General features: G+C 35.9%; 1 protein-coding gene across 1 annotated transcript in view; it reads left to right on the forward strand.

The window, feature by feature from the left end:
* The window catches only part of UBR3 (ubiquitin protein ligase E3 component n-recognin 3), a 223,531-nt gene that overhangs the window by 195,373 nt on the left and 5,654 nt on the right, over positions 1–22,504 (forward strand). The window contains exons 33-36 of the mRNA XM_065880145.1: positions 1,260–1,384; positions 7,767–7,874; positions 7,999–8,124; positions 21,328–21,507. Of these exons, the coding sequence (XP_065736217.1) occupies positions 1,260–1,384; positions 7,767–7,874; positions 7,999–8,124; positions 21,328–21,507 (539 nt within the window). The remainder of the gene's footprint in view (positions 1–1,259; positions 1,385–7,766; positions 7,875–7,998; positions 8,125–21,327; positions 21,508–22,504) is intronic.

The following is a 22,504-nucleotide window of genomic DNA, read 5'->3' on the forward strand; positions in this document are numbered from 1 at the left end:
CTCTGAAGCTCCCCTGCTCTGCCACCCGCAGTCTCCGTTGGGCAGAGTTTCTTAACGAGCTTCCCTGGTGTATATTTAACATGTACTGTCACAACACATTGCTGGGGGAATTAAGCACATGCTGTGTGACTCTGCAGGGAGAGGACTCTTGAAAGTTTCCTCTGGACTTAACCCAATATGCCTGTTCCTTTTGCTCTTTTACTTTGTTTTTTTGCTGTAATAAATCATAGGACTATATGCTGAGTCTTGTGAGTCTTCCTAGTGAATCATCAAATCCGGAAGTGGTCTTGGGAACCCCCAACACAACTATTTAGGCTGGAATTTATAGGTCTAGGCAAGAAACGATGGAAGCATGGTCCGGGGTGTTGGAACTGACTTGAGTGATATTTTAAAAACATTGATAGGATTTGGTGATTGTTTTAATGTAGGGAGAAAGAGACAGGAAGGTATCAAGGATGTCTACAAGTTTCTGAATTTAGCAACTGATTAAGTGGTGGCAACTATTTACTAGGGGAGTAGCATAATATAATAGAAGGGATAACTGAACTGTGTGGATTCAAGTTCAGACGTGGGTGCTTATTAGCTTTGTTGTCACAGGCACATCTTTTGAAGCTCAATTGTCCAACTGAGCCTGTTAACGAGGATTGAAAGGAGACATTTGAAGAAATTTTCTAAGTTATTAGCTGTATATAAACGTTAATTATGATGACTAAGCTACCATTTATTAAGTACCTAATATGTGCAAGGCATTTTACATATTGTTACTACTGTTTTTGCACTGTTATAGCTTTCATTGAGTTTTAAAATTCAATTAGAGTGCTTAAAATATTGGGATTTTTTTTTTTTACTTTAGAAGTTCTATATTGTATTGTATTATTTTTTATAAGATATATATCAAATTAGAAGCAGATGAAGTGTTGGTTTTAAACACTCAGACTCCCAGACATTTTTATTAAGCACATGATGCCCAGTAAGGGGATTTGCCAAGGGTACACAGTTATTCTGAGGTTGAAACAGAGCATACTTCTCATTCTGCTAAAAGCCTCTTATTGGCATATTGTTTAGATGAATAAAGGGAATTTGATTTCATAATTTCAGATCTGTTGGGCAGAAAATATAATATCATATTGTTATTTTATTACTTAAGTGTTGAACAAAAACCAGTTACACATGCAAGGAAAGTCATGTATTTGTGAAATTATCTTGAGTACAAAATTTCTAGGTTCCAAAGAAATAATGATCTTCTCTTTCTCTTGTAGACCATTTCACCTGCATTGTGAAGGTGCTTTTTACCCTATTGTACACGCAAGGTCTTGTGGCACTTTCAGTTAAATGCAATGAGGAAGATAGGTCAGCCTGGAAACACACGGGAGCTCTCAAAAAGGTTAGTGTCTTGTCTGAATTTGTTATTTAGTAGTTAGGTGAATTTATTTAAGTTGGTGATATGAATGAATGAGATTAGATGTTTGAAAGGCAAAACGAGTTATTTTTAATAATTTAAAAAATAGATATATTTACTTTTGGTTGCGTTGGGTCTTCGTTGTGGCGAGCGGGGGCTACTCTTCATTGCAGTGTGTGGGCTTCTCACTGTAGTGGCTTCTCGTTGTGGAGCACAGGCTCTAGGTGCACAGGCTTCAGTAGTTGTGGCTCGTGGGCTCAGTAGTTGTGGCTCTCGGGCTCTAGAGCGCAGGCTCAGTAGTTGTGGCACACGGGCTTAGTTGCTCTGCGGCATGTGGGATCTTCCCGGACCAGGGCTCGAACCTGTGTCCCCTTCATTGGCAGACGGATTCGTAGCCGCTGCACCATCAGGGAAGTCCACAAAATGAGTTATTAACAGTATTTTAATTGGAAATGGAGCACCTTCAGGCTATAAAAGTTAAAAATGTTTTCCTTGCCCAATGAGGTCTTCTGTATCTATCTCTAAATGTTGACCTTTTCCCCTTTGTATCTGGACAGTTTTGTTTTTGCTGCAAGCCTTAAACTTAAAGAAGTTATAAAAATTGTATCAACATAATTAGCAAGTAATAAAATGTATGTAGACTTACCTGTTTTACTTATCTGTCATCTTCTCCTTGCCTCATCCCCAATCACAATCCAAGATCGCTTTTGACTCACCACTTCTAGATTTAAAAATCCTGGCCTTTTCTTAGTTATACCTCTTTAAAAACTACTTTTTTCCCATGTTTAAAAATATATAGATATATAAGTTCTTAGTAAATTTAAAGGCATTCTCTTTCAGTTAAAATTATATGAACAATTTAGAAAAATTCTGCAAGTTTAGTTAAATGTAAGTATTTTCAGTGGCTTGAAAACAAATGGGATACTATGGAACCAAAGTATCCTATGTATACCAAAGTATACTTTGGAACCAACTGTATACTATGGAACCAACTGAGTGAATAGTTTGGCGTAGAGATAGGTGAAATAAGAAGATTACTTCCCTGTTTATTTGGGGAAGTTGGTAAGAAAAAATAATAAGTATAGTGTAAATTGAACCTTTTCTTTGGTTTATAGACTCTTAAAGAAGTTTTAAACCTCATTGAAAAGTTTCTGTTAAAATCATATCTACTTGTATTAAAGGAGAGAAAACCAATTATAGATATTGATACATGAAATGTATTCAATATAACCTTCACTTTTTTCACTAGTTTAGTCCCAAATCATGATTATGTGTACAGAATTTTAATGTAGTATCGTTATGAAGTTTGTTATATCTTAATTTAGGGATACTGGTTGTTGGCCATTGAACCTGAGTACTAGGCCAAGTTCCTGCCACTAAATAAAGATATTACTTTTTTGTTCAAGACATAAAAACTCTCTGAACCTCAGCCTTGTCATAGGTAAATGAGAAATTAAGAACATATGATTTATAAGGCCCCTCTATTTCTAAAATTCTGTTATTTGAAATAACAAAATGAATTTCTGTCTTTTCCTTCAGTGATTGTTTTCCTCCTTGTTTCTAGTTGTTTTGTGGATAATTTTGCCTTCTGCAATTATCTTTCTTTTTTCTAAATATTCTTTTAGTCTCTCTGAGTACACTCTAATCTGATATTGGGATTGTTTGTATTCAAATCAGGTGTAACAGGTTTCTGTGCTGTGTCATTGTTTAAATGTTTCTTTAGTAAGTTGTCTAACCATGAAAAAGTACACATTTAAAACATTTTCTGATATAGTTTGGGTCTAAATCTATTCATCTGACTGTTCACTAAAATGACACCTACTGACAGAAAATTAGACAATTGTAAATCTATGATGGAAGGAACATGAAGTAATTTAGGTAACTTCTGTCAGTTTTCTTTCTCAATTTGATCGTTGTTAGCTATTTTTAAAAATAATAAAACATTTAATATAAGGCAGATTCTTATCAGAACATAAATTAGAAATTTATAGCCATATAAATTGCTTCAGTGAATGAAAACAAAAAATTATGATATTCTGCAGGTTGGTTTGCCACATTATTAGCTTTTTCTACCATAAATCTAAACATCTAGGTATATAGGATTGTAAATAATAATATTTATGGGGGCTTCCCTGGTGGCACAGTGGTTGAGAGTCCGCCTGCCGATGCAGGGAACACGGGTTCGTGCCCCGGTCCAGGAAGATCCCACATGGCGCAGAGCGGCTGGGCCCGTGAGCCATGGCCGCTGAGCCTGCGTGTCCGGAGCCTGTGCTCCGCAACGGGAGAGGCCACAAAAGTGAGAGGCCCGCGGACCGCAAATAAATAAATAAATAAATAAATAAATAATATTTATGAATAATGAAATATCACTGTGATTTCTGTAATTATTCTGTATCATTCATTCTTCCTTTAAAAAATTTCCTTCTTCCTTTAGTTCTTCTTTCCTTTAGTTCTTCCCTCCTCTCACTCCCTTCCTTGTTTTCTTTCTTCATTGAGTCTCATTCATTTCATCCTTATAATTCCTTATCCTCAGGTATGATAATTCCAATGAAAACAGATCTAATCTGGTAAAATAAAATACATAGGTACTGTGTTATTTTCAAAGGGATTTTAGAGTTAATTTGATAATGAGGTTTAGTTTGGAAAAATCATCATTATAGTTAGTATAAATTGTGATCTTTCGGTGAGTGGAATTTCTGTTAAGAGTTTTGATACCAGGATTTCTTAATCTGGGGTCCTTTCCCTTTGTTTTGTTTTGGGGAGTAGGACCATAGGATCCAGCATATACTCAAAGGGCCTGTCACCCCAAAAAGTTTAAGAAGCACTATAATTTTTTCTTTTTTTAAATAAATTTATTTGTTTATTTTTGACTTTGTTGGGTCTTCGTTGCTGCACGCAGGCTTTCTCTAGTTGCGGTGAGTGGGGACTACTCTTCATTGCAGTGCACGGGCTTCTCACTGTGGTGGCTTCTCTTGCTGCGGAGCACAGGCTCTAGGTGCGCGGGCTTCAGTAGTTGTGGCACACGGGCTCAGTAGCTGTGGCTTGTGGGCTCTAGAGCGTAGGCTCAGTAGTTGTGGCACATGGGCTTAGCTGCTCCGTGGCATGTGGGATCTTCCCGGACCAGGGCTCGAACGCATGTCCCCTGCATCAGCAGGTGGATTCTTAACCACTGTGCTACCAGAGAAGTCCCTAGAAGCACTATAGTTTAGACAAAGCATCTACCCAAAACAGCATCTGTTGCATCTCTCAACTCTTAATTCTTTTCTTTATTTAACTCACATACTTCTGCCACTTCTCCCACAGGATTCTTCTGATCATGATCCTGGGTCTTTCATCCATGGTCTCAGAAATCCTCTTCTTAAGCTTTATTTATTTAAAAAAAAAGAAAAGCTTTACTTCTTAAAGCTTATCTTCTTAGCTTTACCAAGGAGCCTACTCTTTGCTGTATTTAAATATTGCTTATATAAAATATGGTTTTCTAAGACTTCTTATGTATGAAATAAAATTATTTTCTTATCTAATACTCTTCTAATGGGAAGAGTTCTCAATACAAAACAGTGACTACTACATTATATTTGACTTTCTGATCTGATATAGTACCTCCTTTAAGTAAAAAAAAATACTTAAAATGTATCTGATAATAATAATTTAAAAAATAATTATTGCTCAATAACTTGCTTGGGTGATTTGAGTATCATTTGTTTCTTATTGGAGGATATTTCCCCCATAATTTGGAAAGTATTATACTTGAAATACTTTTCTGTTGTTATGCTCTATAAATCTTTTACTCAAAAGAGTATATTGAATTAGGCTTTTAGGCTGTCTTGTATATTTTCACAACTTTAAATATGTCACATTGATTAATAAGCAGCAAAATTGTGGTAATATTTTCTTTTGAATTGCCTATTCAAGAAGTACTCTGATTAAATCAATTCTAAAAACATAACATGTTGCTGTTTTGATATTCAGTGGGATGTTGATTCTTGTAAATTATATGTAACCTGCAGGTCATATTTGGCAAGTGATCATCCTGTTGATTAATTAGGCAGGGGTGGGGTGTGTCACATGATACAAGGATAGCAGTTGCTGAGTCAGGGACTTTTTATAGTTTATTCAGGACATGATAACACTACATGGCTGCATGATATGGCAGAAAGCAGAGGAGTAATTTAAAAATAATGCAAAGAATTGATTATTAAAAGAGAGACATCCAGGCAAGTTCCAAGGTCAAAAACTCCATTACCAAAATAAATTCCATCAATTAACCACCAGGTATTATTGCTCAGAGTTTTGTTATGCAAAGGGAGACACAGAAGATATAAAGCATAGTTCCTGACATTTTGGAATTTACAGTCTAGTTGAAGAGAGCACAATAACATGTGAGAAAGAAAGACAGTATCATCAAACAACAAATTCTGTGGTCCTGACTATTAGGGCCTTAAAAATTCAGGATAAACTTATATCCCATAGTGTTTACTCAGTTCTTATATTTTACTATTTTAAAAATATAGTTAGGGACTTCCCTGGTGGTGCAGTGGTTAAGAATCCTCCTGCCAGTGCAGGGGAAATGGGTTTGAGCCCTGGTCTGGGGAGATCCACATGCCGCGGAGCAACTAAGCCCGTGCGCCACAACTACTGAGCCTGTGCCCTAGAGCCCGCGAGCCACAACTACTGAGCCCGCGAGCCACAACTACTGAAGCCCACGCACCTAGAGCCCATGCTCTGCAACAAGAGAAGCCACCGTGATGAGAAGCCCACACACCGCAACGAAGAGTAGCCCCCACTTGCTGCAACTAGAGAAAGCCCACACGCAGCAACGAAGACCCAGCGCAGCCATAAATAAATAAGTAAACAAACAAATGAATAAATAAATAATAAAAGATAATATAACAAATTTAAAAATTAAAAATATAGTTAATGAATAAACATCACAACAAACTTATTACTTTAAGATTATACTTCCCTATAATTCGCAACAACTTTTAATATCTCAGTGAATATAAAAAGTATATTTCTTTATGTGCAAAAACATTATTGAAATAAATTTAAATTTATAAATAGCCATTTTTTTCCTTTCTTATAAAAAGTATAGTCATTAAGCTTAATTAATTTGTAGATTATTTAATGTTTTCTGTAATAAACATATGGTCCTATTTATTTTATTTATTTTTATTTTTTGCGGTACGCGGGCCTCTCACTGTTGTGGCCTCTCCCGTTGCGGAGCACAGGCTCCAGACGCGCAGGCTCAGTGGCCATGGCTCACGGGCCTAACCACTCCACGGCATGTGGGATCTTCCCGGACCAGGGCACGAACCCGTGTCCGCTGCATTGGCAGGCAGACTCTCAACCACTGTGCCACCAGGGAAGCCTGGTCCTATTTATTTTTACATTAAGGTGTTTTAACAAATTCTATTCAAGGAATTTGAGTAAAACTATAAAAGAAAAAAATTTGGGGTCCATGTTATGTTTCATGCATGTATGATTTTATCACTGTAACGAGTATATATATACTTCTATTAGTTTTTTGCACACCACTCTATAAACATTTTTTTCTGTAGATCAAATTTGTCATATTTACTGCCTATAAAATATTCTGGTATTGCATAATTTAGGTAACTGCTTCACCTTTTTAAAAAAAATAAATCTATTTATGTATTTATTTTTGGCTGTGTTGGGTCTTCGTTGCTGTGTGTGGGCTCTCTCTAGTTGCGGTGAGCGGGGGCTACTCTTTGTTGCGGTGAGCGGGCTTCTCATCGCAGTGGCTCCTCTTGTTGCGGAGCACGGCCTCTAGGCTCGTGGGCTTCAGTAGTTGTGGCTTGTGGGCTCTAGAGTGCAGACTCAGTAGTTGTGGTGCATGGGCTTAGTTGCTCCACAGCATGTGGGATCTTCCCAGACCAGGGCTTAAGCCCATGTCCACTGCATTGGCAGGTGGATTCTTAACCAGACAAGTCCAATAATTGCTTCACTTCTGTTGGTCATTTCTAATTTTTCACTATTATAATGCTTCAGTGAATGTCATGGGTATAAAGTTCTTCTTTTCTCTTTAGATTATTTCCTTAGGAAGAATTTCCAGGAGTGAGAATTACTGGGACAAAAGATATGATATAGATACGTTCATTTACACATATATTATGTAACTTATATGCTGTCTTTTAAAGAAGTATTGGAATAGCTTTCATCACCTATCCAAATTCATTGTGAATCCAGAGGTGTACTGTTGTACACAGATTTTGAGAAAGTGAAGTTTACATGCTTGAAAAGTAATGAAATCATGATTATACTCTACTCATTAAAAGGTATTCTTTCCAATGTAAATAGTTTTGTAATTTTCAGTGACTAATGGAATTAATTTTTAATTTTTTTCCAGAATACATGTGATGCAGAGAAGTCTTATGAAGTCTTATTGAGCTTTGTGATAAGGGAACTATCTAAAGGAAAGTTATACCATGAAGAAGGAATGCAGGAGTGTGCAACGGTATGTTCTCTATGACCAGATGTAGTGGTTATTTAAAAATTTAGATTTTCTTGCCATTATGAATATTACTGTTTGTTATGTCTATTATAGAACGAATTGTTCTGATTTTCTTTTTTAACTTTAGATTAGCCCTATTGCTTGGTCTCCTGAATCCACGGAAAAATACTTACAGGACTTCTGCTTACATTTCCTCAGAATCACCAGCCTTCTTCAGCACCACCTTTTTGGGGAAGATTTACCTAGCTGCCAGGTATAATTTGTGGTAGAGAGTAGGGAGCCTTTTTTTAAACAATTATCTAATTTAAAAATATATACTGACATATAATACTTATATCTATTATATATCCAGAACTGTCATACAAGTATATGTTAGTCTAACTCAAAGGAATTAATATTTAGAATATTTACTATTATTGTTACTTTTGTATTTGTTAACATCTACCCATTTTTATGGTAATATTACTAATATTTGACATTAGAGGAGTTTTGGATTAGATCTGTGGTAATAAACACCCAGTACTTGAACAGAAGATAGTATTCATATTAATATATTTATCACTAATTGTCATTGGCTTTTACTAGCCTTTTTAAAGGGTGTCATGTTATGTTGGCCAGCAAGCTGGTTGCTTTGAATATCTGATGGCATTTATGTAATTTTAGAATTGCAAAATATTTAATTTGTAGCCAATTAAAACTTGGATGAATGAATTATCACTGGTTTAATCTATTTTGTAAAACTGTGGGTCAGTGTCAGTAGGCAAGAAAGTGACAGAGTAGGAAACCAGAAGGTAAGTAAACCAAACTGTGTTTATAGGATTATGTCCCTGACATTATCTGCCATTCATTTCCAGGGAATTCTATGTGAGAGTTAAGTCACTTATATGTATGGTCTTCGAAGCCTGCATGCGGTATATCAGAATTAAGCTGTTGATGGTTCCTTCTCTCTTAAATAATTGACCATTGCATTAAATAGTTTGGATTGCTTGGTTTTTATCAAGTGATTCAAGATAAACTCTGCACATTTGTCCCCAAAACATTCTATTTAGAATTCTAAGATATTGAACAAATTAAAAATATTCATCCATTAGATAGTTTCTTTCATAGTTATTTATTTTTAAATTTGAACTTAAAAGCATGTTTCCTTCTGGCATGTGAAACATAGAGAAGGTTAATCAAGCAAAATTTACTACTTCCTTCGTCAGCTTTGCTTTCTTCACATTTAAAAACCAAAGGCTGTGGTTTTTTGTGTTCTTGTTACCTTTGTGTTCTTGTATTCTTGGTTTATTTTGTCATTTGTTTTATTGGAGGGTATTTTTCTCCCATAAATTGAGAAGTACCTGGAAGCAGAAGCTCTTGTATTGAGCACTGAAAATTAGTCCAAGGCTTGGGTGTACAGCGATGCCTATAGTAGAGCACTGGGAATATACTTAGACCAAGGAAGAAATTTATCTATTAGGAGACATGAAAAGGAATGGTGTGACATAGTGTCAGAAAGACAGGATAAGCGGAAATTGTGGTGGATCTTGAATTTCACATGAAAGGAATTTGGACCACTGAAAGGTTTTTGGACAAAAATGTGACATGATTCAAATTTTATTTCAGCATGAAACCTCATTCCAATATAAGACATTTTGTGAGCTGTGAGGATTAGAGGGACTAGGAACAGGAAAGCCAGTTGGGAAAGGAAATATTAGAAATAGAAGACGATAGGAAGCAATTAAAGATTTCGGAGATGAAATAGTAAGGATTTGACAGCTAGTTGAACATGTAGGAGTCAAGGGAGAAGAAGGAAGCATACTGTACTTGGTTTTTGAGCCTGGGAGATTTGAACCGTTATGGTACAGTTGATGGAGGAGGAATATGGAGCAGTTTTGTGTGGGCCGAGATGAAAATATTTTGCATATGTTCAATTTGAGGGGTTGGTTGGATTATTTGAGTTAAGTAGATATATTCACCTGAAGTAAGAAAAGTAAGATTACAACTTTAGATAGAAATTTGCTCTTTTTGTTTAGAGTTCTGTCATCTGTGTAATCTTTTTTTGCTTTTAAGTATATATGTAATACGTAAAAATGTATATAATTATAGAAGTAAATGAATATATAATATAGAAATAAATATGCAGTTAGATATTTGCTTGCTCTTCTACTTTATTCACTTTGGCTTTTTTGTTTCTATTAATCATGATAGTATGCTATAGATGGGTATAATATATGCCTACTTTTAACTTTTGTGGATTTGACATGTTTTTCTTTATGTCACTTTCTTTCATTTGGAGTATTTTGTTTCACCCATTCATATCTCATACTTTTATCCAAAAAATTTTTATTAAAATTTATTCTTTTGCTCCCTTTGATTCTAATTGCAAATCTACTCACTCAGCAGTTTTCCCTTAATGTTTTCTTCCTTATTTCTTGAAGTTAACTCAGGAATTGTTCATTCATAGCCCTTTGTTTCATTTGGGGGAGAAAGGACTAAACATTTATTTGTTCAAAGATATTTACAGAGCAGTTTATAATGGCTGGCTGTTTCTTAACTAGCGTATAAACTAGGTTTTCACTTTACAGTGAGGAAACTGAAGGATGAAGACACATCTAAGCTAGTAAGTCAGTTAGAGGTAGAATTTATCACATTCATCTGATAGTATTTATATTGTTCCCCTTGTTCACTTCTTGAACTGAAATTATCTTTTCAATTTTGAGAGGAAAGATGGAGGTGCAGATGCACGGAATTCAGTTGATCACACTCCTCAGCTTTGGCGTACTAAGTATAGTGCCTCTAATATTATTCTCCCTTTGTTCTCCACATGATATCTTATCCCTTACTTCTCAGAAGTAATGTGTATGTCAATATAAACTGCATATAGTGTTATTTTGTGTTTGTTTAACTTGTATAACTGGTATTGTGCTATAAATCTTGTATCTTTCTTACTTTCTTCGTGCTAAATGTTATATCATTTAGAGCTAATCATGTAGCTCGAGATAATTCTTTCTTATTTCTTCATAGTGGTATTCCAATATATGTGTATTCCATATTTTACTTACTCCTCATTGGTGAACATCTAGGCTGCCTTCAAATCTTTGCTACCATGAAAAAAAATAAACTGCTGCAATGGACCTAATGTTTTGTATACTTTTAAACTTTCTCTGGATTCTATACCTAGCTAGCTATGGGATTGCCTATGTATGTATGGGATACATTCTGCCTCCTTGCCTTCTAACATGGCTGCTCAAGGTTCACATTCCCATTTGCATTGTGTGAAGGTTCTTGTTTTCTACCCTATACTTGCTAGCACTTTTATTATCCAGTGTTCTAATATTTGCCAGTCACATGGGGGTAAAGTATATGCTTATGGTTAATTTACTTTGCATTTCTCTAATATAAATGCAATTGATCATCAGTCCATGTACTTTCTAGACATTTAAATTTTCCTCTGTGTATTTCCTATTCCTATTCTTTGAGCATTTAAAAAAAAATTGGGGTTTCTGTCACTATCTTGCTATTGCTTTGTCAGTTTTGCAGATATCTTTTTTTTTTTTTTTTTTTTTGCGGTATGCAGGCCTCTCACTGCTGTGGCCTCTCCCGTTGCGGAGCACAGGCTCCGGACACGCAGGCTCAGTGGCCATGGCTCACGGGCCCAGCCGCTCCGTGGCATGTGGGATCTTCCCGGACCGGGACACGAACCCGTGTCCCCTGCATCAGCAGGCGGACTCTCAACCACTGCGTCACCAGGGAAGCCCTGCAGATATCTTTTAACAGACTTTGTATTGCCCTTTGTGGAACAGAAATATTTAATTTTAATGTCGTCAGAGCTATCACTTTTTTATTTATGACTTATGCTTTTGGAATCTTATTTTTAAAATCCTTCTCCAGTCTGAGATTATAAAGTTATTTTATATTTTCTTCTCTAATTTTTATAGTTTTGTCTTTACATTTATATTTTTCATTTAATCTGAAGTTTATTTTGTAGTAAGGTATGAAGTAAAGATCTAATTTTTTCTCCATTTGATGAGGCAGTTTTCCTAAGACTATTTACAAAATAATCTATTTATAAAATAACCTGGCTTTTTCATACTAATTTCTTATGCTAACGTGTTTCTGTATTTCTGGGTTCTTTGTTGTATACTACTGACCTATTTGTTCCTATACTAGTAGCACACTCTTAACAATGGTTTTATTATAGACATTATATCTGGCAGGGTGAGTTTCACTTTTTTTTTTCCTTCTAATATCTTTTTGCCAAATGCTTTTTTCTAAAATTTTTTGCTGGTTAGCTATATATGCACCTTTATTCTTATATATAAATGTTATATCAATTCGTAACTATCTTTCCAAACTCCTACAAGCTGTTAGATGAGAACCGCTTTGAATTATCGTTTTAAGGCATTGAACATAGTTTTTATGTCCATTTATTCAGGTCTTCTTTTAATATTTTCATAGAATTTTAAAATTGTCATCTTAAAGTCTGGTATTTTTTATAAAGCTAATCTAGAGACTTTATGGTTTTAGTTTCTATTTAAATGATATCTTGTTTTCTGTAACATTCTCTGATTACTCCTTGCTGGTATAAAATAATACTATTGATTTTTGTATGTTCTTGTGACTGAGCACTTGCTGAACTCTCTATTAATTCTAGTAGTTTGCCTGTTGATTCTTTTAGGTATTCTGTGTATCATATCATCTGAAAATAATGACAGTATCATCCCTTCCTTTCAAATCTTTATTTCTCTATTGTTGTCTTAATGCATGTCCAGTACTATTTTGAGCAGTGAAAGTAATAGGCAGTATCCTTTTTTGTGCCCTACCCCAAAGAGAATGCTTTTAACGTTTCCTGTGTATGTCTGTTTGTTTTATTGTAAATGGAATCATTTAAAATTACATTTTCCAATATGTTGCTAAAATGGAGAAATCCAGTTGGAATTTTTGGACGTTAATCTTCTATATTTAGCCACCTTGCTAATGAATTCAGTGATTATTTCTAATAGCCAGGACGCTCTTGAGTTTAATAATACGCTTTTTTTTTTTTTGATGTTGGGGGTAGGAGTTTACTAATTTATTTATTTATTTTTGCTGTGTTGGGTCTTCGTTTCCGTGTGAGGGCTTTCTCTAGTTGTGGCAAGTGGGGGCCACTCTTCATCGCCGTGCGCGGGCTTCTCACTAACGCGGCCTCTCTTGTTGCGGAGCACAGGCTCCAGATGCGCAGGCTCAGTAGTTGTGGCTCACGGGCCTAGTTGCTCCGCGGCATGTGGGATCCTCCCAGACCAGGGCTCAAACCCGTGTCCCCAGCATTAGCAGGCAGATTCTCAACCACTGTGCCACCAGGGAAGCCCAATAATACACTTTTTAAACAAACATTTTGTTATCCATGGGACATCATCAAGAATGGTACCTGGTACATGTTCTGACACAGAAGCCTGCTCTCCACACAAATCTATTAGACTTTCCTTATTTAGTTAAATATCTTAGTCTAACACTATTTCTAGTACCATATTGGGGCTGATTTTAGTAACTCATGTGGTTCTCTTTATCTTTGCTCCAACTTAATTGCATCTTCTCTTATTTATACTCTAATTCTGGAATTATTAACAGAGGGACTGGAGGTAGTTTTTGAATTCCATAGCATTGTTTGTAAACTGTTTGTGTATTTTTCTTGGAAGAAAATAGTTATCAGTTTATTATAGGTGGATTATCCACCCACCCTCCAAAGTTGAAAAACCACTGCTCTAATATACCTCCTTTAATTCTTTTGTCTTTCTTCTGTCAAAAGTAGTTTCTCTTCGAGTAATAATGATAGCTAGCATTTATTGTACACTGACTACATGCTAAGCATTGTTTTAAGTGCTTTGCATTTAAATTCATTTAAGTTTCACAAAACTATGAGGTAGCTGTTATAATCTTCACTTTACAGACAAGAAAACAGGCACAGAAAGATGAATGACTTGCTCAAGATTCACAGCTAGTAAGTAAAGCTGCCAGAATTCAGGCACATTTAGTCCAGATGCCGGATCTGTACTATCTGAGCTATGCTGCTGCTTCATACACAAATCAGTTTTTGAGGCGAACATGTTATTTTCTTCTAGTTTTAAGTCTGTAAAAGCCACTATCTTATTGCATATTATACTCTCCTTGATCTCAATATGAATACTCTATAGATATTTCTTAAAGTATAATAATATAATGATTGATTTGTTGATAGTCGAATAGACATACAAGAATAGCAGACAAAATTGAAAACATCTCAAGTGTCCATCAGTGAGAAACAGGTTAAATAAATTGTGGTTTATTCATACAATGGCATACTCTGCAGAAGAAAAAAGAATAGAAAGTTTTCTATGTGCTAATGTGGAAAAATCTCAAAAATATTTTAAGTATCCCAAAGCAAAGTGTGCTTATATTAAATGAAAATAGAGGAAAAATAATGGTACTCATATTTGCTTGTGTGTGTGTATGTATGATACTCTGGAAAAATACGTTAAGAATTATGGTCAGTTCTTACCGAGGAGTTGGGTTAGTGAGTTTGAGGTTTGGATAGAAGGGAAAAAAGAATGGTGGAGAGACTTTTTTAAAAACAGTATCTTTTTATACTTCTAGATTTTAAATAGTGTAAATATACCACTGCAATAATTTATAGAAAAAAAAGTATTTTTTGAACAGTTAATGTATTCACATTTTTTAAAATTCGAGAGGTACAAGAAGATATTCTATGGAAAAAAAATCTCTGTTTACCCCTTTCACTAGCCACTTGATTGCTGCCCAGTTGCTATCAGTTTCCTCTGTATTATTCCAAAGACATTTTATGCATATACAAGAAATATGTGTGTGTGGGGAGGGTGTATTTTTTTTTTCTTTTAGTCCTCTTTTTATACATTGTTCTTCAGCTTGCATTTTTTTTCCCTTAAGAGTGTATCTTGGAGATCATTTCATATTCAATACATGAAGACCTTCCTCATTTTGTCTTACAGTTTCAGAATATTTCATGTATGATGTACCAGGATGTATTTAATTAGTCCCCTATTAATAAACATTTGGGTTATTTCTAGTCCTTTGCTATTTACAAATGATACTGCAATGAATGATAGTATGCACAAGTTATTTTGCATATTTTTGATTATAGGATAAATTCTTAGAAGTAGCTGAGTAATATTCCATTGTATATATGTACCACATTGGGAAGCTGCTGTATAGCACAGGGAGCTCGGTTCAGTGCTCTGTGATGACCTAGATGGGTGGGATGGGGGGGGGCGATGGGAGGGAAGTCCAAGAGGGAGGGGATGTATGTATACATATAGCTGATTCACGTCGTTGTACAGCAGAAACTACCACAACTTTGTAAAGCAGTTATACTCCAAAAAAAAAAAAAGTTTATGCACACACACACAAAAATCCTTAGAAGTGATTTGCTGTTTCAGCATTTGCATACTTTTGTAGTTTTGATGGTTATTGCCAGAGTGCCTTTCATTGAAGTTGTACCAATTATGTTAACACCAGTGATGTGTGAAGGTTTCCCTGTACTTGTGTCTACTTAGTGTGTTATCATACTATTTAACCTTTGCCTCTAGATCTTTGGTCTAGGTAAAATAGCTCAACGTAGAGTTTTTTTTTTTTAAGGTTGTTTCAATTTATATTTTTCCTAAGGTTGAGCATTTTCCTTATGCAGAGCCATTTAGTTTTCTTTACTGTGACCTACTTGTTACATGCTTCTTTTGAAAATAATTAGGAAATGAAAATGACTGGGAAAATCATTTAGTATCTGATCTTTAAAAAAGTATCTCATCATTTTTTCTTTGTGTAGAATAATCTGCCACTCTCATCTGTTTTGTCCAAGTCAAATGATAGGGAGGAATGAGAAACTTTTCTTTCATTTTTTTCTTCTTTTATAAATTTTTCCTCAGGTTTCTTTCATTTTAGTGACCCACTTTTTGGATTCAACATCTGCTTCATGAGAGGCCAAGTAATCCTGAAGTAGTCTGTGAATCCCAGGGGGGAAAATACATTTATGTAGATCTTTGTTCATTTTTATCCATTGTTGGATATCCTGTCATAAAGAAGATGAAAAAGTATTACTATTTTCCTACCATTAGTAGTTCCCATTGTCTCAAGTTGTTTTTGTGCCTTACCTTAGAACATAAATGCCCTCTCTCAATAGAGCAGGAAGATATAACAGCTGTAAATATATATGCACAAGACAACAAAACCCCAAATTACGTAAAGCAGAAATTGACAGAATTGAAAGAAGAAATAGACAATCCACAATTATACCTGGAAACGTCAGTGTTTTTTCTTAGTAATCAATAACAAGTAGATAGAAAATCAACAGGGATAAATGAGACCTGAACCATACTCTTAGTCAGCTTGATATAATTGACATCTATAGAATACTCCACCAAACAATATCAGAATGCATATTTTTTACAAGTGCACATGGCCCATTCACCAGAGTATACCATATGCCAAACCATAAAGCAAGTAGCAATAAATTTAAAAGAATTGAAATCGCAAAACATATTTTCTTACCACACAGAATTAAATTAGAAGTCAGTAAAAGAAAGAAATATATAAATCCCCAAATGTGTGAGAATTAAGCAGCACACTTCTAAATAACTTATGTATCAAAGCAGAAATGACATGGAAATCAGAAAACACGTAAACTGAGTGAAAATGAAAACACAGCATAGCAAAATTGTGAAATGCCCCTAAAATAGTTCTTGGAGAGGTACATACAGCTTCAAATGCTTATATTTAAACAGAGGAAAGGTCTAAAATCATTTTTTTTTTTTTTTGCGGTACGTGGGCCTCTCACTGTTGTGGCCTCTCCCATTGCGGAGCACAGGCTCCGGATGCGCAGGCTCAGCGGCCATGGCTCACGGGCCCAGCCGCTCCACGGCACGCGGGATCTTCCCGGACCCGGGCACGAACCCGTGTCCCCTGCATCGGCAGGCGGACTCTCAACCACTGCGCCACCAGGGAAGCCCAGGTCTAAAATCATTTATCTAAATTGTTACTTTATGAAACTAGAATAAGAGTAAATTAAACCCAAAACAAGTAAAAGAAAGGAAATTACAAAAATCAGAGCAGAAGTCAGTGGATAGTAATGGAGAAACAGTAGAGAAAATCAATTAGTTCAAAATCTGGTTCTTTGCAAAGATCAATAAAATGGATACACCTAAATGTCAGGAGCTCAGCTGAGCTGGGAGAGAAAGAACTGAGCTGCTAGGTACTGGAGTGGCTGATTAAAGCAGGAAGCCACAAATGAAAGAGTTAAACCTTTAATCACTTACTGTGATAGTATAATCAAGAGGCTAAAATCAGAGAAAATGCTGATTCCCCGTTCCATCACCTTCATAGAATGAAGTACCGGTTAAGGATCAGGTGGATCAGCACAGATGTGGGAATCTGTTAAGGGAGCCGCAGACAGAAGGTTCTTGTAGTGTTATGAGCTCTGAGGTGGAGAGGAGGGTGAAGGGGTAGGGATAGGAGTGGAAAAGTCCTGGGTACTGAGTCAGAGTGGGGAAAAGTTTCTTAGTTTCAGCTTTTTCCCTTCATAAGCTGGCCTTGGCAGAAGTGTCAAAGTGACCCCTGCCCAAGGCCTCAGATAGAGGGGCCTAGGAATAAAGGCGCCAGGCCTGGGAATGTAAATGTGTGAAAGAGCATGACTGGCCAGGGGGCCTGAGACCATGATTGCAGATCCCTTCAGAGACTGCAGTGCACTGACTGTGTGCCAAGTCTGGTGGAGGGAGGACAGTTTTCACCATGAGACCTGCAAAGTAAAACCTTTGTAATTATCTGTGGTTAGACCTGAAAAAACACATACAGGTTTTTTGTTGTTTTTTTGTGTGTGTGGTACGCGGGTCTCTCACTGTTGTGGCCTCTCCCGTTGCAGAGCACAGGCTCCGGACGCTCAGGCTCAGCGGCCATGGCTCACGGGCCCAGCCGCTCCGCGGCATGTGGGATCTTCCCAGACCGGGGCACGAACCCGTGTTCGCTGCATCGGCAGGCGGACTCTCAACCACTGCACCACCAGGGAAGCACACATAGGTTTTTAACCAGGAACCAGACTCCTCACTAGATTGATATGGAAAAAAAAAAAAAAGAGAGAGAAGATACAAATTACCAATATCAGGAATGAAGGAGGAAACGTTCCTACAGAACCATAAGAGAATATTATGAATAACATTTGCAAACAAATTTGATAACATCGATAAAACGAACAAATTCTTTGAAAGATACAAATTACTAAAACTGACTCAAGAAGAAATAGAAAATTTTGAATAGATCTATATTGAGTAAGGAAATTGATTTAGTTATTAAATGTCTACAATTATTATCCTGCCAGAAAATGAGATCAACAACTTTATAACAACAACGATAACATCATGATGAATTCTATGAAAAATTTAAGGAAGAAATTTTATCAATATTATATAAACTCTTGGCAAACAGAGGAAGAAGGGACACTGCATACTCATTTTATGAGGCCAGTTTTACTAATACCCAGTCCAGGCATCATGAGAAAAGAAAACTACAAACCCATATCTCTCATGAACATAGAAGCAAAAGCCTTAATAAAATATTACCAGTAAAAAGGATAATACATCATGACCAAATGGGTTTATCCTAGGAATGCACATTGGCTCAACGACAATAAAAGATCAATAAACTTAATTCACCATATTAATAGAATACATTTTTTAAAAGCATATGATCATCTCAGTAGCCATTTGACAAAATCTAACACCGTTTCATGGTAAAAAAAAAAAAAACACCAAAAAAAGTATTCATAGAAGGGAAAGTCTGATAAAGGGCACCTATGAGAAACCCATAGCTAACATCATATTTAAAAGTGAAAGATAGAAAGCTTGCCCACAAAGATAAGAAATAAGGCAAGGATGTCTGCCCTCGTCCTGTCTTTTAAGCACTATATTGGAGGTTCTAGAAAGAGCAGTTAGGCAAGAAAAAGAAATAAAAGTCATCCAGATTGGAAAGGAAGAGGGAAAACAATCTCTGTTTGCAAATTAGATGATCTTGTTTGTGGAAAATTGTAAGGAATCTCTCAAAAGCTATTAGAGCTAATAAACGAATTTAGCAGGATTGTAGGATACATGATAAATGTACAAAAAAAGTCAGTTGTGTTTCTGTGCATTAGCAATGAGCAGTTTGAAAATGAAATTAAGAAAATAGGGTGATGGAAATATTCTGGAATTAGATAGTGGGTGATGGTTGCACAATTTTGTGAATTTACTAAAACTCACTAAATTGTTCATTTTAAAAGGATGAATTTTATGGTATACAAATTATATCTCAAAAAATATATTGAGAAATTATTGTATCCAGAATATATCAGGAACTCAATAATAAAAAAGCAAAAGATACAAAGTGAGCAAAAAATTTGAATAGGGCACACTTCTCATCAGAATGTATATGAATGACCAACAATACATGAAAAGGTGTTCAACATCATTATTGTTTAGAGTACAAATTAATGTTACAAGTGTTGGTGAGGATCTGGAGTACCTGACACTCTTCAGTCATTTGCTGGTGGGAATGCAAAATGGTATAGTCAAATTTGGAAGAAGTTTGACAGCTTCTTTAAAAAGTTAAGCATACTTACAGTACAACCCCCAAATAAATAGGTGTCTACCAAAATAAATGAAAACTTATGTCCACATAAAGACTTTTATATGAATGTTCATAGCAGACTAATTTGTAGTAGTTAAAAACTGGCAACAACCCAGAATTCCATCAACAAGCAAATGCATGAACAAAATGTGGTGCATTCATTCAGTGGAATACTACTCAGCATTAAAAAGGAATGGACTGCTGATACACGCAATAACACGAATGAATCTAAATATACTGCGCTAAGTGAAAGAGGCCAGGTACAAAAGACTACATACTGTATGATTCCATTTATATGGAATTTTTTAAAACCCCCAAACTGTAATGGCAGATTATAGTTGGCAGAAAGCAGATAAGTGGTTGTTCGGGGCCAGGAGCAGGGGCTGGAATTGATTGCAGAAGAGCACCGAGGAACTTTTTCAGGGGGTGGAATTGTTCTACAACTTTATTGTAGCAGTGGTTGCATGAGTATACATTTTCCAAAATTCATCAGACTTCACTTAAAGTGGGTGAATTTTATGGTATGTAAATTATACCTCAGTAAAGTTAGTTTTTAACACGCCTTATTAATGTATCTATACAAATGGGGGATTTGTGGCCTCATTTCTAGTGATTTAAAACCTTGGCACCTTTTTCAGCCTGCATATCATTTTGCTTTTCCATCTTTCTTTCTTTTTTTATTTTGGCTGTGCTGCACAGCTTGGGAGATCTTAGTACCCCGACCAGGGATTGAACCTGGGTCTCAGCAGTGAAAGCGCCAGAGACCTAACCTCTGGACCGTCAGGGAGTTCCCCTTTATTTCTTCTTTATAGCGTATTTCAGAAGTTTGTACTTAATCCACACAATTAGTTGTTTTGCAAACAGATGTTTGTTGAATGTCTGCTATGTGCCAAGCACCGGGAGGACAGAGCCCCTACTCCTAGGGACTACTCCCACAGTCTTAGAGGACAGGCTAATTTATTTTTAAAGTAGAAAGTATAAATGTAAGAACTGAAGTGTTTACACAGTATAGACGTACTAATTTTATCTCGGTGGAACTAGGTAGTCTAAGGTGTCATTAAGTGGGGTCAGGAAAGGCTTACCTGAGGAGCTGGAATTTGAAGGATGTTAGGAATTAATTGATCCAGTGGACAGGGGAAAGTAGACTAACTTGCCTCCTAAATGGATTTTCAGTTAAATAAAGAGGGGTAGGGGGTATATTTTGGTGTTTACAAGACTAACAAACTCCTTTAAAAATCAACTTTCAAGATATGAAAGGATCATTGATTCCACTGGTTCTGTTATTAGTGAGTAGAGCTTCAGATTACCTGGCAGTTAGAGCTCTCAAGTTTTCAAAAACTCCACCCTCTTTTTAAAACTGACTTTGTTTCACACTCATTCAGGGTCTAGGCAAATGATTTAGCACTGTCTGTTGTGAATTCCATGTTTTCGCTATTGTTCTTCTTTATCCACACTGACAGTCTATGTCTTTTTAACCAAAAGTCACTTTCCCTTTGCCCCAAATTAACATTTGCTTTCATAGAGTAGCTCGGTGCTATAGGCTATATTCATCAGATGTGTGAAAGCACTATTTTTAAAATAAATGTATAAATGAAGCAGATGCTATGGCACTTGGAAGTTAAATTTCAAAGAGAAACATTCTGGGAATATTGGATATAACAGCTCGGAACCTTTTCTCTCTTCTTTGCTCCTCTTACTCCCCTCACTTTATTTAGTTGACTCAGTTAAGAAAGTTTTCTTACTATCCACAAGTAATTGATGAGAATGACACTTAAAATATCTGTAATGGGAAATGTTCATTATGAAATGTCTTGAGAATTTTCTATTTCATATCTAAAAGGAAGAAGAAGAGTTTTCAGTTCTTTCCAGCTGCCTGGGACTTCTGCCAACATTTTACCAAACAGAACATCCATTCATCAGTGCCTCCTGTCTGGATTGGCCAGTTCCAGCATTTGATATTATATCTCAGTGGTGTTTTGAGATAAATTCATTTACTGAAAGACATGCCGAACAAGGAAAGGTATGTAAAAAGAGTAATACTCACTTGCTATAGTGGTGACATGCTAATAGGTAAGAGAATAATGAATTTAAAATTTCAGGTAATCTAGTCTTGGCAGTATTTATTAAATGAATTATTTTGAAAAAATGGTTTGCTTATATTTATTTATGAGTGTAAAAGCAGAAATGTTTCAGCTAACAAAACTAAGGTATAGTATGTTACTTTTAGTGTGTTTTAGGTCATCAGGTTTTTATTGAATACCTTAAATAGTCATAGCACTAGATTTGGAAGGTACAAAGGAATTTTAAAATAGACAAGGAACTTGTAAGCTTATTGGAAAGAGGACTGTCACATAAAAATTAAAGATTTGGACTTGCACATCTAAAACATCATGTCTTTATAAAATGTGCTGACTCTATGCTGACAGCTCGATGGGTAAAGGTGTTGTGTTGGAGATGAGGGAATTGGAAAGGTGGGGTGCAGGCAGTGGTGGGAGGCTCTTAGTGCCATGGTTTGGTGCTCAGACTTTCTTCTATGTAGAATTACAGTTTTTGAGAAATGGAATGATATGATGAAAGTAGTGTTTTAGGGAGGTAATTTTTGTGGCTTTTTTAGTAAGTAAAATTGATGTCATGGAGAAAGGGAAACCAGAGATTATTTAGTGGTGAAGAAAATCTGGATTATTGTTTTGATAGCCAGCAGAAATTAGACAGAATGTAACCAATGCAAGAGACGCATTTGAGAAAAATATATAGTCCTTGGTGACCAAGTGTACATGACTTTAAAATCTTGAACTCAAGTCATCAGAAGAGTAGTAACTAGTATACATAGTTCCGATAGGAACCTGCTCCTGCTTAAAAACCACTAACGATGGATGTCCCATTGGCTATGGACAGGACTCTTTACATGGCATTCACCATCTTGCTTGCCTTTCTAACTTCATTTCATACCACTTCCCAGCCACCACCTTGCTTAAACCACGAAAGAATATTTCTTAAGTATGCTATGCATTTTTTAA

The sequence above is a fragment of the Phocoena phocoena genome, chromosome 7, assembly GCF_963924675.1.
Source record: "Phocoena phocoena chromosome 7, mPhoPho1.1, whole genome shotgun sequence".
Taxonomy (NCBI): Eukaryota; Metazoa; Chordata; class Mammalia; order Artiodactyla; family Phocoenidae; genus Phocoena; species Phocoena phocoena.